At 55.8% G+C, this 16,199-nt stretch overlaps 1 protein-coding gene across 2 annotated transcripts in view; it reads right to left on the minus strand.

The window, feature by feature from the left end:
* Positions 1–307: 307 nt before the first annotated feature.
* ITGA11 (integrin subunit alpha 11) overlaps positions 308–16,199 on the minus strand; it is a 117,930-nt gene continuing 102,038 nt past the window's right edge. Inside the window, exons 21-30 of one of the 2 annotated variants that reach the window (XM_046655291.1) lie at positions 15,772–15,870; positions 14,234–14,310; positions 12,324–12,413; positions 11,422–11,512; positions 9,967–10,080; positions 9,689–9,775; positions 8,200–8,310; positions 7,997–8,092; positions 4,470–4,583; positions 308–1,781 (exon numbers count right to left, since the gene is read on the minus strand). In XM_046655291.1, the coding sequence (XP_046511247.1) occupies positions 1,734–1,781; positions 4,470–4,583; positions 7,997–8,092; positions 8,200–8,310; positions 9,689–9,775; positions 9,967–10,080; positions 11,422–11,512; positions 12,324–12,413; positions 14,234–14,310; positions 15,772–15,870 (927 nt within the window). In that variant the 3' untranslated portion in view covers positions 308–1,733. Of the gene's footprint in view, positions 3,801–4,469; positions 4,584–7,996; positions 8,093–8,199; positions 8,311–9,688; positions 9,776–9,966; positions 10,081–11,421; positions 11,513–12,323; positions 12,414–14,233; positions 14,311–15,771; positions 15,871–16,199 lie in introns of both variants that reach the window. The other variant, XM_046655290.1, reaches the window with a different exon arrangement.

Genomic DNA, 16,199 nt, shown 5'->3' on the forward strand with positions numbered 1-16,199 from the left:
CACTTGGAGAAGCTCAGCTCTGGATGGCTAATGTCCTTTAAGAGGCAGAATTCAGCTTCCAAGCTTGCATGCCCACACCACATAATGCCAGAAAGAAGTGGCACTCTTGCATGGATTTCTCCTTTCCAGCTCTCAGCTGTCTGGAACTGAGGGACACCATAATTGATGTCCACTTCCCGCAGAATCCTGTACACAAGGGCCTGAGGTCTCTCGAATCTACCCCATGTCTGCCCTTTGGCTTTGGTATCTTCTCTGAGGGCCTGGCCCCATCCCATATGGGGTCTCACCATGTTAGAATCCACGCAGGACATCTTGCACATCTCATTTCACAACTCGTCGTTGGAGATCTTTCTCCTCTACTAGACAGTGAGCCTAGAACTTAAGAGACATTGACAATCCATGGACCAAATTCTAAAACCACCTTCTGTTGGTAATTTGGTTACAAGAGTCAGACCTTGTGCACCTGTTGGCTGCAGACTTGCTTAAGCATCATGGGACCAACTGGAAGTCAAAGCAGCACATTTAGAGCAGTGTCTAGGATGGGCCAATAATGCTTTTAAAAAACCGAACCATTTTTAAGTTGATTACACTTCATATTAACATTCTTGAGTTCAGTCCTTAGCTCCATCATAAATAATTGTTCTTAACTCTCAGAGAGAACATTTTTAATAACATCCATTTGTAAACCACAATGTGAGTTTTAATGTTGATATGAGGTTGCATTTTGGGCTGCTTGCCATTAAATGACAAAACTGTTTCAGAGACTGCTGCTCATCTCCCTTCCTAGACAACAGCAAGGTGCCCAACTCCTCCAAGAGCCCCCTTGGAGGGTGAAGCTGGGTGAGATCTCCTGCAGCAAATCTTACTCTGGATACTCGCTGGAAGGACAGAGTCTTCCAGACTCCAGGCTGGAGCTGAGTGAACTTGAACAACAGCACACTTCCATTACTCCTCACAGAAGCTCCCTATGCATGTTCACCCCTTGTTGGTTTTCTGGCCTATATCCATTCACCTCCCTGTTGACCTCAACTGTCACATTACAGTCACCAGGGGAACTCCGAAACAAAAAGGATGTCCTAGCCCCCTTCCAACCAATTAAATCTGAATCCCTGAGGTGGGGCCCTTGCATAGGTGTCTTTTAAAGCTCCCAGGTGATTCTAGTGTGCAGCCAGGCCTGGCAAACATTGCTCTAGCATGAGGCTTTACCCTCTATAGAATGCATCTTCTCTGCTTGCCCCACCAGGCACTCTTAAGGCCAGTCTCGGACAGTTACACCCCAGAGCAAATAAATTCAGTAAGAGAGGATTGGTAAGAGAAAGAGAGACACAATGCAAGGGCTGAAGGCCTCGAGGATACAAGACTCCCATCTCCCCCACCTTTTGACCAGTTAGTTGTTCTTGGTACAGGGCTGGGGGAGGGCACGGAGGGGCTGTGGAGTGCCGGGGTAAAGGCTGCCTCTGAGTCCAGAGGTGCAATTTGGCGACCTCTGTGCTGCATCTGACCTGCAGACACATTTTGTTTGGCCTGCAGTGTGGTTGCACATGTCAGTTTTAAAAAATGTGAATGCCAATCTCTAAAAGTAAGATCTCACATAGAGGCATTCTCTCAGGGTTGATGGCATTCGACAGAGGACTCGGTGTGAAGCCAAACGGCGCACTTTTGAGTGTGGGCTCCGTGGTTCTCCATCAGCCGGCTTACTCCGTTCATGAAGGCAATGGCTCGAAGTAGGATTTTCACACGTTTCCTTCTGATTTGGTTTCACCATTTGAGCAAAAATATTCCTGTAAAGAGTTACTTTGTATCAATTCTTCTGCTCTTTCACTAAGCTCTTCTGAGCCTGGGCTAGGAGGAAGGTCTGGCTTGAGAGAGAGCAGCCCTGGGATTAGTCTTGATTTTGCTGTGGAACCTAGGGCTATCTCTTAACTTCTTTGATTCTGAGTGTCCTCATCTATAGGGCAACAAGATCAAATAATTTCTAAGGTTCTGCTTCTGGCTTCCTGGGATTCCAGTGGCACAAAAATAGAGTGGAGACAATCTAGTTTAAGAGCAGCCTGTGTGTCAAAGTGAAGAAACTTGCAGTCAGGCTGTGGGAAGATCAGCACTGAAATGCTCGCCTGGAGAAGTCTGGGAGGCCTGAGAGGAAGGACCTGGAACTAAGGGGTAGAAGCTACAGTGACATGTGGGTTTCAACCATCCAAACTGGCCAAAGAGGGAATGAGTGGCGTTGGGAGGGAGGGAGTGCTGCCTCACTGGGGACATCCATCCAAGGCCAGGCGGCCACTTGGAGGGGATGTTGTAGGGAGAAGATGGTGGACAAGTCCCTTCCCACCCTTTAGAGATGCTAGGAAGGATGCAGAGAGCCTGACATCCACCTCCTCTCCTTTAGGGAAAGAGTGCTCGTTAGGAATGCTGTCCCCACAGAATGGGATGTCGGCGCCTTGGTTGTTTTTAAACACTGTATTTAAAAAAAACTTCTTAAAAATATTTACGACAGTAAAGGTCGTTCTATGTAACAGGGGGACAGATGCCTTTGATGTGTTCCCCTTTCATTTCTACCTCAAAACAAGGTTAAGGCATAAATTACTCGGCTGGGCACCAGGTGTGCCTCTTGTCCTCGGGCCTCCGTCATTGTGGTACCACTTGTCCCATAGGCCGGGGGATCAGATGTTTGCCACCTAGGTTGCACAGGCTTGGGGGTTCCTGCACCGGCTTTATTCAGTGCGTTCCAGAGAGGACCCCTCAGCAGTGCCGGCGGAGCCCTTCTGTGCGCGGGTGGGCGGAGGCTGTGTGTGTGTAGGGAGGTGGGGGACGCAGGGAGGGAAGGCTCCCCACCCCTACCCCTGCTGCCCCGCCTGCAGCCAGGCCAGCGCGTTGGGCAGGCCGGCTGAGCGGGAAGATGAGGAGGGAATGCGCAGCCCCAGGGATTGCGTCATCCACAGGCCTCCGCGAGGTACCTAAGAACAGAAGTGCCGGAGGGGCGGCAGCCGAGGGGAAGGGCAGGGCCTGGGGAGTGTGAGTGCCGGTCCGTGGGAACGCAAGGGGGTGGAGAGTCCATCGGCTTCCATCTCCGGGAGGGTGCCCCGTATCCTGGGTCCCCGTTGCTCGTCAGTCATAGTCTCCAGGTCCCAGGTCCCAGAGTCTCTCTTCATCCCTGGCCAGCAGCTGTCACTACTAAGCCGTTGGGCTTGGGCTCATTCATGGGAAGCTCCGGGGACCTATCTTCTGTTCTGGGGAAGGAGGGCATGACTCGGGAGCCATTGGCAGTGAGGGGGTGGAAGGACAGTGCGGAATTCGATCTGCTGTCCCGTTGGGTCCTTTTGGATCTAGAGGCCTGGAGTGTGCAGAGTGGGTTTGCAGTTTGCAGTCTCCTCTCTAGATTTCTTCTGTGGATGGGAATGATTAGGAATTCCTAGCACCTTAGTGGTGGGGCAGCTAATGCCCCCATAGAGCCTGGGGGAGGCTGTGGGTTGTGCCTTGGGGAGGGAAGGGGGCGTCCCTTTAAGTCCCTAGGGATCTGTATTGGAGGTGTCTTGGTCTCCGGTAGGGCAGTCCCTCTTAAAACTGGCGTGAGTTCCAGAGGGAGCAGGTTCCTCTCTCAGGAGATGAGGTCAAGTGCAAAGCGAGCTGGCGTCCTCTCCGCCCCAGCTCGGTGGGGCCACCGGCCTGGGCCTGTACACCACCTGGATGGGTGTCTTGGCCCCCATCGACTCGCAGCCTCCTCAGGAGCCTCACTCCAGCACTTTGGGGGTGGAGTCCAGGCTGGGCTCCCTCCTACGCTTGGCACTTTTAAAAAAGCCGAGCTGTGGGGAGGCAAAGGCAGAAGCCTCAGGGGTGGGTGGGGTGGACAAGTCCTGTCTCCCTCCCTGCTTGTCCTCCACTAAGCCTCCTCAGGCTCTTTCCTGCCGAAGGCTTCCGGGAATACCCCAGCTCCTGCTGAGAACTGCCCACCCCATCTCCCAACTACCCTGTGGGCCTCACAGTGGCCATTTGAGTTGGTGAGGGGACCCTGGAATGGGGTGGATGGAGCCCCGGGGCAGGAGACAGGAAGTCATGCTGTGTGACCCTGCCCCAGTCAACATTCCTCTCTGGGCCTCCCTCACTGTATCTGTAACAGGAGGAGGCTGAGACAGAGAAGGGCTCTAGGGGGTTTGTTAACAGACTGACTTTGCTGGAGAAATTTTGTGGTTGTCTGTACTTTTTTTCTGATAAGAGGAACCCTAGCTTTCCTCAGGTTCTCAAAGGGACTCACAAGAGGGTTGGAGCCATAGGTTGAGTGCCCTCTGGTGGCCCTAGCCAATCTGCCTGCCGTGGTGAGGGCAGCAGGCAGGTTCTGGGGAAGAGGCTGGGTGGGTACCCTCTCCCATGGGGAGGAGAATGTGGGGACTGGCCATAGAGTCTAGAGGCTGGAGCCCCAGGCTTGGGCAACAATCCAGGATGTCCCCCCCACCCCCATCCCAGGGTGCCCTCACCTTCCATAGCGCCAGGACCAGCAGGGCCAGCAGCAGGAGGCCCCCCAGTGTGCTGCCGACAATGATCCAGATGGGGATCTGCGAGTCTTCTTGCTTGGAGATCTCAAACGTGATCTGCAGGGGGAGAGGTGGGGCGAGGTCAACAGCACTGCTGTTCTGGGGGGGGGGGGGGGGGCAGGGCTGGAGGGCAGTATAGAGCTGGAACTTAATGGGAGAGCTGCCTGCCCTCCCTCTGGGAGATGCTGCAGGGATGGGTGGCAGCCAGCCCACAGGGGTCTCAGAGCTCCAGGTTCGGCACAGTGGACACCAGAGTTAAGTGACCCAGAAGGTCCCACCTCCTCTTTGAGACACTTTCTGCCTTTGGCCTCAGGCCGCTCTGGTCTGCTCTCCCTGGATCCTCCTCCTACCACGTGGGCTCCTCTTTCTTGTCTTTGCTGCCTCCTCACCATCTCCCAAACTTCTAAACGTTGGTGTGTCCCCTGGTTCCGTCCTTGGACCTCTTCGTTATCTGCAGTTCACTCCCTGGTGAGCTCAGGGCCGCCAACCCAGTAGGCACAGTGGGCACAGCACCCAGGGCCCATAGCGCTTTTAGGGGCCCATGAAAATGTCCTAATTTCTTTTAAAATTAGAAGAAAAAAACAAATATAATCTTGTCTGGATCCTATTTGTCTTTATATGAACATAGTCATAAAATAATAATTAAAATTTTTTGATGGAGGAAGGGGCCCTGAGGGAAAAGCCTCCGGGGCCGTGAAAGCCCCTTGCAGCCCTGGGTGAACCCACGCTGTCTAGGGCTTTAACCACCCACGTGCTGACCACTCCGTGTATCTTCCTTCTGCCTGAACTCTCCACTGAACTCCAGACTCGTATCCGACCGTCTGCTTGGCCCGCCTGCCGTCTTTACCAGGTACCGGAACAAACTCTTGATCCCACTACTCACCGTCAGACCTGTTCCTTCAGTGTCTCTCCCATCAAAGCAAAGGGCAGCATCGTCCTTTCTTGCTGTTGTTCGGGTCAGAAACCTTGTATTTGTCACTGACTTACTTGCACACCCACGCGCACTCCAGCACCGTCTGGAGATTGCGATAGTCGCCTAACTGCTCCCTGCTTCTGCCTCGCCCCCAGCAGTCTGTTCTCTGCATGGCAGACAGCAGAAGGCAGCTGCTCAGAGCCCCCGTGTCTTCACATCTCACTTGGTGTGAAGAAGAGAGTCCTTGCCCCGGCCTGCAAGGCCCTACACTCTGGCCCTGCGGACCACACTGACCTCATCTCCTGCTCTCTCCCTTGCTGCCTAGTCCAGCGCTTCAGCCACCTGGCCTCCAACACACCAAATCCACGCCCTTGGCATTGCTCTTCCCTCTGCCTGCAAGGCTTTCCCACAGACCCCATGTGACACCCCTGTATGGAACTCGGTTTCCCCAACTGTAAAATGGGGCCAGCCCTCCTGCTCTGCTGTCCCCCTGGGATGGATGAGAGGCTTCGAGGGGGACAGAGTGAGTCCCTAGTCAGGCGAGAGGTGCGATCACTGCTCACCAGCACCCCGCCCCCCACTGCAGCCCTAGCACCCCCTTCCTTTGAGCCCCCACAGCCCTCGCCTGTACCACCAACTTTGATTTCATTAAGCAGGGTCTTGTTACATTAGAAAAACAATAGTCCGCATGCTCTCCATCTGAGCATGGCTTTACTGGGGAGGCTTTTCCGATCTCCCGGTATAAAACAGCAGTCGCCATCCTTATGCACCTGTGTTTTTCTGGGCAGAACTTATCAACTCTTGACATTGTGTATTTTTATGTTTATTGCTGTCATCCTGCCTAGAATGTCAGCTCTAGGAGAGCAGGGGCTCTATCTGTCGTGTCCACTGCTCTGTCCTCAGGGCCTGGAGCAGTCCTGGGACAGAGGAGGAGCTCAGTCTGCATGCTGAATGACTGAATGAGCCCCTGCAACAGCAGGGTGGAGCCCTGGCTTGGCCACCGACTCACTGCTCAACTTGAGGCAAGTCACTCTGCCCCTTCTGCCTTCTCTCACACAGCCTCAGTTTCCACATCCCTCACAGTACTGTGAGCAGGCAGCAAGATAGCCCATGCAGGGTCTGTTACAGTGCCCGGTACAAAATTAGGGCTCAAAAAGTGGCAGGTCCCTTATATGTTCTCTTTCCTCCCTGAAGGCTGGGACCTTGCTTGGCCTTCCCACTCTGACACCGAGCGCAGAGCCAAGCTGGCAGGGCCTACCTTTGGGTAGCTGGATTCTAAAAGAGAAGTGAGGCATCCAGAGAGTCTAAGAGGGACTGTTTGGGGAGAGGTGGGAGTGGGAGGAGAAAGAGAATTCACTTAAAACACACAACCTAGTGTGGAGAGAGGGGTAATTTGTGTTGGGGGCGGGGGGGCGCCTGTACCACGCCTCTTCTCCCTTGGTTGCCTGGAAAATTCCAGCATCTCTCTTAATATTCAGTTCAGGTGGACTGACATCCCTCACTCTGACCAACCCCTGTGCTCACCCCCAGATTGCACCCATGCTTTATTGTCCTCGTCCCCTGGTCTGCCTGATTCATCTCTGTACCCCTGGAGGGCCTGAGTCATAGGAGGAGCACTTGACAAAGGCTGAATGAATGAGCAAATAAAACTGCTCCTTAGGTGGGTCCCCCAGTGCTGCTTCTGGGCTCCGTACCTGCTACCCCTCTGCCTGCATACCCCGACCCTGCTGGTGATGGGCATTGGTGTGTTTTATTAAGGTCTGGCTTCCTGACCATGCCTATTTTGCTCTCCAGCGCCTCCTGGGTGGGGCTGGGGCTTAACCCCGCCTCTGACACTGGAAAACCCCCTGGAGCCCCGCTGCGGTTCAGGGATGTGGCCAGTGGAGGGCAGCAGTGGCCCATGCCCCTCTGCCTGTGGAAAGAGGACTGGGCTTTTCTTCAAGACTCAAGTTCTCTATTCCCAGGAGAGCAGTCCACAGAGCCTCACCCCTCTCCTGGACCCTGATTCAATCCTGTCTGGCCTGCAACAGTCTGGTTTTACCCAGTTCAGAAAGAGTCCCAGGACTAAGACATCTCATACCATTGGTCTTCACAGATTCAGTTCACGCCAGACTTCTAGAGCACACGTCACGTGCATATCATTAGATTTGAGGTGCGAATGGATGGGAAGGAGGGGGTGGGATGGTCCTTCTAGGCTGCCAGCTGCCCACGGGCCACCCTGAGGCAAGCTGGCCTGGGCTCCAGTTTCAGTTTCCTCTAGTGCAAAATACACAGGCTCCCCGCCTTTCTCTGCCTCCACTGGGCTGCTGTGGTGCAGAGCCGGGTGTCCCGAGGCCGGGGGTGAATATCTTCTTCCAGCCTTCTCCCTGCTTTTGCCCCTTATGGCCTATGTGTCTTGCTTTGTCCCGCTCTGCTGCTGCCCTAACCTCTGGCAGCTCTGCCCATTGCTCCGCTGCAGGAGCAGACACGGGCAGAGGGTGCAGGGAACTCAGGGCAAGGGCAACCCCTTCCTGAGCCGGCCTGGCCCAGCCCACGTCTGCAGGGCCCCGGGGCTCACCTGGCGACTGGGGTCCTCCTCGCGGAAGATGAAAGGACTGTGGAACTGCCTCTGCAAGCCGGCATTGACTGCAATCCTCATCAACCTGTACTTGAGCTGTAGAAGCAGAGGCCTCATCGAAGCTGGCCCTCCCCAGGTGGGAGGCTCCCGGCACCCCCTCCTCCCACTTCTTCCTTCCAGTCTCGCCCAGGTGCTTTACTTACTGCCTTTAGGGACCTCAACCACAGGTTCCCCAGCAGACGGAAATTGATTTCCTGGTTGGGGGCCAGCCTCACGTCGCAGTTGATGGAGACTACGTCAGAGTTGCTGTGATTCTGAAAGAGAAGGTGGGTCTGGGGCTGAGCAGCCGGGCTCTGGGGGAGCAGGGGAGGCAGCTAGCCTAGCCATGACCTGAGAGTGTGAGCAGAGCCCTGGGCCGCCAGAGAGAGGGCTCGGGGCACTGCTTGGCCAAGTGGGGTTTGCTCCTAGGGGAGCAGGGGCAGAGGACAGGGGACGAGGAGGGGAGGGGCTGTGGGGTACAGGGGCTGGGGCTGCCAGGGGATGGCGGGAGGACAAAGTAAGGATGGCATTTCTGAGGCTCCATTTGAAGTTGTGCATAATTGGGTATATTCCAGGAACAGAACTCTGGTTCAGCATTAGGGAACCTATAAATGTCATCACCACACAAACAGATTATAGGAAAAAGTTATGATTATTGCAACAGATGCAGAAAAAGCATTTTAGGGAATTCAACTTCTGTTTATGATTAAAAACTCCCAGGGAACTTCCTGAATCTGAATAAAGGGTGTTTATAAAAAACTTTTGGCAAGTATCATATTTAAGAATGAAAAATTAAAAACAGTTCCTTTCAAATCATCAAGACCAGACTGTCATCACTTCTATTTCCCATTACGTGGGGGTCCTAGCCGGAGCAGTGAGAGGAGAAAAACAACTTATAAGGACTGAATGGTAAAGCTAAAGCTATTATTATTTCACATGATACCATCTTAATAGAAACCCCAAACAAAGCAGCAGGCAAAGAATTAGAATGTATTAGGTGACAGTTATTTGTGTCCCTCTCTTGCAGCCACGTCTTCCCCACCCGAGTCCTCAGTAGAGTGCACTGCACTCAAAGCATGCTTGGTGCGAGGCCCTGGTTTGGGGAAATAAGACTAAAACAGCTAAAAGTTTCGTCTGGGTAAGGGATCGTGGAAACATGCTCAGAAGTTGGTATCTGGGCACAGGGGCACCTGGAGAACATAAACCCGGAGACGGGCAGGTGTCTTGGGGATGTGGTCAGTATCTCCAGGACAAGCCCTGTGTGTTCAGGGTCCCCATGGTGCTGCGCCGTCCAGCTCCTTCCCCTTCCCTCTGCTTATCTGTGGCCCTTCTAGGCTCAAGGGCAAGTCCACTGTCCCTGTCCTTTTATGCCCCAGGTTGTCTGCTCCTGCTGTCACTCTTTTGACATGGATCCCAGCTTGTTCTCTGGCTTCTTCGGCACTCACTCTTGTGTCGCCTGCGAGATGGTGAGCTCACTAAAGGCAAGAAGTATCTTTTCCTCATTCTGCTTCTTCTTGGTTTGAGGCTGGGCACACGCAGGTGCTCAGCGAGCTCTTAGTGACAAGCTATTGGATAAGGAGAGAAAGGGCCCCGGGGCTCAGCCGGCACTCCTCTTCCCCCTCCCCCACGGCTCTTGGCGTGTGGGCCACTCACCAGCTGTGGGGCACGACTCAAGTCTTCGTCTGTCGGGGCTCGCCGGTACTCTGTGCTGTTCCCCTGGATGTTACAGGACGTGTTCACCTACATGAGGGACACACACGACCAGCCTCACAACCAGCGTTGGCAGACTCAGCACCCTAGGGATGTTCTTTTCACCTCTTCCCAGAGGAGGCCCAGCTGGCCCTGGTCCTGGGAGAAGGCACTGAGGTCTGAGGACTTGGGGACACTCTTTCTGGTCCCCTCCCCTAAGCCAGCACCCAAGGCCTCGGTACCTGGTCAGTGAGGAAGTCCCCCAGCATCAGCAGGCGGTTGCCGCCCCTGGTGGCGATGGGAACGGTAATCTTCATCATCACCCCGTGGATGGGGAACAAGCCCAAGTTCTGGATCTGTGCCCGGAGAGGGGAGGCGTCAGGGCACACAGCAGCAGCTGGGGTGGAGGACGAGGTCCACAGGGACCAGCCAGCCCCCGGGGGCCGCGATCCCCGCAGCTGGGCCTGGGAAACAGGCCCCTTCAAGCCCCCTGGCGTTTTCTCTGTAGAAGCTCTACAGCTCTGCCAAAGCCCGGCCTGGGGGCTGCGCGGATGGACATGCGCGATGGCGCTGAAGCGGGGCGGGCTCCCACAGGCTGAGGACAAGTCAGTGGTGGCGTGAGGCTGGAGAGCAAGGGTCACTTCCGTTTCCAGCCTCTCTTGGCTGTGGGAACTTTGTAGCCTGGTGCTGGTGGCCACCCTGGGCAGAGGCCGGGGATGGAGATGGCACCAATTAATTTATTATGAGAGGATCATTAATTAATGAAGGATATAAGTAGTATGTGATAGTTCACATTCCGGCTGTGACACATTCGGTGTCAGAGCAGCAGTGATTACGAGCAGGGCTTTGAATTCAGAAAGGCCAGGAATATAACCCAGGGCTGCCGCCACGTGTGAGCTGTGTGGCCTTGGGCAGGTTGCTAAACCATTCTGGGACAGCCATCCAGGTGTCAATGTGTCTGACTGCAGTTCCCAGCTGTCACTTGCCCCAGCTCTCACACAGTGCTTCAGAGGTGGGCGAGATCGCAGGGCCCGCTGTGGCAGAGACTGCCAACGCGCCTCCCAGTTCTCCTTCTCCCTCCTTCTTTAGTGGCAGGAACCAAGACAGAAAGCCGCAGTGCCCACCCTCCCTCACAGCTGGATCACAGCGTGCTGGACAACGAGAGGTGACGTAAGTGCCAGCACTGCCAAGCAGATCTTCCTTAATGGGAAGCGGCATGCTCGTCCCCTCTTCCTTCTTCTTGCTGCCCGGAATGAGAACATGATGGCTGCAGCTGCAGCCATTTTGGACTATGAGGTGAACTCGAGAGGCTGATAATGGCGCGCTGAGGATGGAGGGACAGACAAATAGAAGGAGACCCAGTCCTGGATGACTGTGAAGCCACCAACTCCTGCCTTCTTATATGGGAGAGAATAAACCCTGGTGTGTTTATACCACTTTTTTTTATATTTTAAAAATTATATTCAGCCACACCTAGTCTTCACTGATACATCCTCCCAGGCCAGCCCTGTAATTTTCCAGATGAGGCCTGAGAGGCCCAGAGAAGGGATGTGGCTTGCCTAAAGTCACACAGTGAGTGGATGGCAGGGTTGAGGCTGAGCCCCAGGCACTAGCAATGAGTCCAAATTCCTCTCCCCCGAGATAGGGGATCCTCATCTCCGGTCCTCCACTCTCCGCCCGGCTCCCTCCAGCCTTACCTTGAAAACACAGGAGAAGGGAGGCCCAATGCCATCATATCTCTCCAGCGAGCTATTGGGCTTGACCTCGTAGTGGCTCAGGCTGCTGCTCCTGCAGGGACAGAGGACAGGGCCGCCGTGAGCTCAGTCAGTGCTGGCTGGAGGGTGAATGAACGACAGGGGTGTGGGCATGTGCCTGCCTCCCCCTAGACCTCTGTGTCCATTGGAAGTGCTGTGTTGGGAAGGATTCTGAGGCTCAGCAGAAATCAATGGCTGAGATGGGTCGTCTGTGTCTGCCTCGTGTTGGGGATGGGCATGAGTCAGAAGAGCCAGTTATTTGCCCCCTGCCCTGGCCTCTCTGCCCAGGGCGTGGCCTCTTTGTGCACGTTCCAGCCTCTAGCAGTGGCTAGGGGTGAGCTCCCCCTGGGAGCTCTCAGAGGAGAGCCCGGGGCCCGGGGCACACCAAGGGGGTGCATGGTGGGAGCAGTGTGCCCTGTGGGAGGAGCATTTTCTCACTGCACTGTTCAGAATTGCTGGTCCAGGGTGGGAATGAAAAGCAGATGGCCTCGTAGTAGCTTTTATTACCATTTTAAAATTCTCTACAGACCATGCCCCCAGTCCCCATGCCCGCACCTGGCTGGATGCGGCCCCCTGCCCCAGCCCTCCCCCTCCACCCCAGCTGGGAGATCCCTGGGGGCCAGGGCTGTCTCCTCCTTCCTCTATTCTGACACCGCCTCCCCTCTGTGGATGAGAGGGTTGCACTCTCTTACCCCTCAGGGACACACTTGGCTCCATCTCATGGTCCCTCAGCCCTGGGCCTGGCCCCTGGGACCTCCGACCCTCTGAGGGCCCCAGAGGTGCCCCATCTTAGGCCTCCCTCCCCGGTGCCTCGCCTCCCTGGGGGTCCCAGGGCCCCTGCCTACCTGGTGAAGAGGATGTCAGCCTCGTACTTGAGGTGGAAGCGCAGGAGTGCCGTGTTGTCCTCCTTGGTGCTCTCCTCCTCGTCACTGTCACTGCAAGGAGAGCCAGGCGGTGCGGTCAGGCAGGAGCGGCCCTCCCTCTACCCAGGTCAGCCAGCTCACGGGCAGGCTCACTGCAGCAGGAGGGACCCGAGTCAGACTGGGAAGGAGCAGCCTGGCTCTTCTAGGGCTGAGGAGCGAGCACCGGGCCAGCCTGGGAGGGAACCGGAGGCATCTCCTAGGAGGGGAGGGGCCGGGAGGCGGGGGACTGGTGACAGTAGCTTTCCTGTCGCCTTCTAGGCACAGCACATCTGGGCTGGTGTGGGGCAGGGAAAGACCGAATGGCAGTTGGGAGGACAGTGCCCTCCTCACTGAGCCTCCTGTCTGTGGACTGGGAAATCCCGGGCTGTGGGTGCGAAGGGTAAAGGCTGGCTGCTCTGCCTTGGGAGGTGGACAAGGAGGGCTCCACAGCAGCGTGGCTTGTCTGTCCTCCATCCGCCCCCGGGGCTGGCCGGGGTGGCGCTGAGGGCGCTTTGCTGCCTTGGAAAGGCCAGAGAGCGAAACTCAGAGACTTTGCAGAAAGTTTCGTCAAATACACTGCCCTTTACATCTGAGCACAGTGAACAACCAGGGCGAATAATTTTGGACATAAAAACATATGATTTCTGCTCGTTACCTACAGTAAGTTTTATTTCCTTTGGAAGCCTGACACCAGGATAGGTGTTTAGTTAGAAAAGGGAGCCCAGTGTCCCCCTCCTGTACGTGTCTAATTCACAAACACCCACAAACAGCCTAGGGGTGCATGGCACTACTCTGCAAGGGCACTCATCTTCCCGTGAGAACGGGCTGTGTTCTGAGGGCAGGGAGCTGCGTGAGGGTGGCCTGAGGCCCTGACACATCCTATGATCCTGCTCTCACGTGGAGGGAGAGGTCGCCCAGAGTGCACAGCTTGTGTACCTACAGCCGGGAGGTGAGCTGTGCTGGGCTGTGGATCCCTAGTGCTCCCATGACCGCTGGCTTGCATGCACATGTGTGTGTGTGCATGCGTGTGTGTGCGTGTGTGTGTGTGGGCTGGAATGTCGGTGTTGGGTTTGCTTGCAGTATTTCCTTCTCAGTGTGGAGTTCTCAGGAGGGTTTCTAAGGCTCCAGAGCAGCCAGAATCCTCCCTGCCTCCAATGTGTTCACTGCTGACACACGGTGATTCACGGTGTCAACAGATAGTGAGCCACCTCAGGGGGGCCTGGGAGACACACAGACAGACCCACATAGAGTAAGGCTGTGTGTTGTTGGGAAACTCACTCAACTCTGAGCCTTGTTTTTCTTACCTGTAACTTGGGAGGTGGGGTGAGAAATAACCCCTGCTTTGCCTTTTCTTTTTTGGTGAGGAAGATTGGCCCTGAGCTAACATCTGTGCCAATGTTCCTCCACTTTATATGTAGGATGCCACCATAGCATGGCTTGATGAGTGGTGTGTAGGTCCATGCCCGGGATCTGAACCCATGAACCCTAGGCCGCCAGAGCGGAATGCATGAACTTAACCACTACATCACTGGGCTGGACCCCTGCTTTGCCTTCTTAAGGGGCTGCTGTGAGGACTGACTGAGATATAGTATGTACAGTGATTTCTAACTGCAGGGTTTCTAAGTAACTGCTATATAAAATGCCGTATAAAGTTAGGGGTATTATTTACATCCAGGCCGCCCAAGAATGGACGCTGAGGCAGCACAGTTGGCAGCAGGCTGCCCACGCTGCGGGGTTGGTCAGGGCAGTGAGGGACAGGGCATGGTGGGGGACTCAGTGAGGGAGGGGCAGCTGCTAGCAGCAGAACAGGCCCAGGAGCATCCAGCCCGGGGGGGGGGGGACGAGGCCCTGACCTGCCGGCTGTGAGCTGGATCTCCAGGTGGTGCAGGAAGATGGATTTGCTGAACTCGAAATCTAGACGGAAGGCCACCTGCAAGGAAGAGGTCACTGCAGCAGGGGTGGTGGCGAACTGCATGTCTGGGCGTTGCCCCAACCAGCCCTGGCCCAGCCTCCTGCCCCTGCCTGCTCGTTCGCTCGGTGGCCCTGCTGGCTGGGAGTGGGCTGGAGGAAGGGAGGACCAGGTGCCGGAGTAACGTGAGCTGAGTGGGGGCTGCCTCGGGGGACGCAGCCAAAGACAACAGCTCCCCTGGTGGGGTTTCTTGGCTGTGCGGCCAGCGCTCCTCCTGCCTCTTCCTTTTTGTTTTTAACTAAGGCAACTAGAAGAGGACAGCAAGTCCAACTTCAGACTCTTTCTGCAGGGTTTTCGGGGTGGGAGACGATGGCAGGAAGGGAGATGGCCATCACCGTGCCCCACAGGATGTGGGGGCCAGAAGACCACCTCATCCACCCCTTGTTCTTGCATGTGGGGGTGGGGCTGTCTGAGCCTTCCTTGTCCAGCGGCCCTCCCGCCACTCTGATGGGTCCTGAAACTTCCCTGGGCCTTTGCCCGGGAGTGGGGCCTGGGTCCCCTGACTGTGGCCCTGTGACATCTGACCCTTCTCGCAGCTTCTGCCAGACCTCGGGGTGTTACTGGGGCTTTGCTCAGACCCCTGGGCTCTTCCCAGGTCTGGCCCTCATGGAGTTCCCCAAGGAGGCCTCAGGGCCCCATTCTCCCAGGGAGTGGCCGGGGTGGGGTGGGCAAGCTCGTGCTGCTCCCTGGGTCTTCACTCTAGAGCTCCTGGGTTTGTCAGTGCCTCACCCTGAAAACAACAGTCTTGACCTGTATCCTGCTGAGGAGGGTCTTTGACAAGGAGCCATAATCCCCTGCCCCCGGCTCCTCCCCTTCCCCAGCCTTGCAGACCCTGCTCCCCAGCTGGCTTCCGCCTCAAACTCCCCTCTATCTGATTCCCACTTTACAAGCAGCTTGGCCTCAGTCAGGTCTTCTCTTGCTCCAGAACCTCCAGTGGCTGCCCACTGCCCCAGGGTGATGGGCACACGCCCCACAATGTGGGGTCTACCTTCCTTTCCCCGCTAATTAGCTTCTCCCATCACACACACCACACTCCCTTCATGTGCACTTCCAAGCACATGGCAGTGCCCAAGAAATGTTTGTTTTTCTCCCCATCTCTCCCCATGCACGGCATGATGGCAGAGCTCAGACATTTAAAAACTTGTTAGGATAAATGACAGTGGGATTGGCCAAGAGGTGATGGGAAAGGGGTGGGGGGAGTGACAGGACCCCCCAGAGGTGAAGGGGCCTCTCTTGGGCGGGCTGGCTCATTAGGTCATTTGAATGTCATTCATGGGAGAAAAATCTAATATTCTTAAAAGCCGCTGTCAGGTCTCTCTGTCCTTCCCAGTCATCCCCTCTGCTTACTTCCATTTCTCTTGCCTCCCTGGTGCCTCCCAGTACCCTCCCTGGTCCCACCCCGGAACAGCCCCCAGCCTCAACCTTGGCCTTGGCCCGGAAGAAGGGGTAGCTGACATTGCAGACTTTCTTGTGGAGTCTCCTCTCCTCATTCACGCACTCGATGCTGCCGTCCGAGTCGTCCTGGGGGCGGGTGGGGATGCCACAGACAGCAGTCAGGAGGGGCCTGAGACCAGGCCTAGGACCGCTTCCCCCCAAGCCCGGGTGGAAGCTGCAGCCCAGGCCAGTGGGTCTGGGACACGGGGCCCTGGAGGCTGGGGTGTGGCTTGGTTCTGGGGCGGAAGCGTGGTGGGCATAGTGTAGCCTGTGGACGCACTCATCGTGGCCTCGTTGGAAAGTGGCAGGTGCTCATGTGTGTGCTTTGTCATTCCCCCTGTATCGCGCCCGGACGCAGACTTATCATCCCGCTTACAGGTGCGACACTGAGGCCCAGAGGCTGCAGTGAGGAGCTC

Source organism: Equus quagga, chromosome 2 (assembly GCF_021613505.1).
Source record: "Equus quagga isolate Etosha38 chromosome 2, UCLA_HA_Equagga_1.0, whole genome shotgun sequence".
NCBI lineage: Eukaryota > Metazoa > Chordata > Mammalia > Perissodactyla > Equidae > Equus > Equus quagga.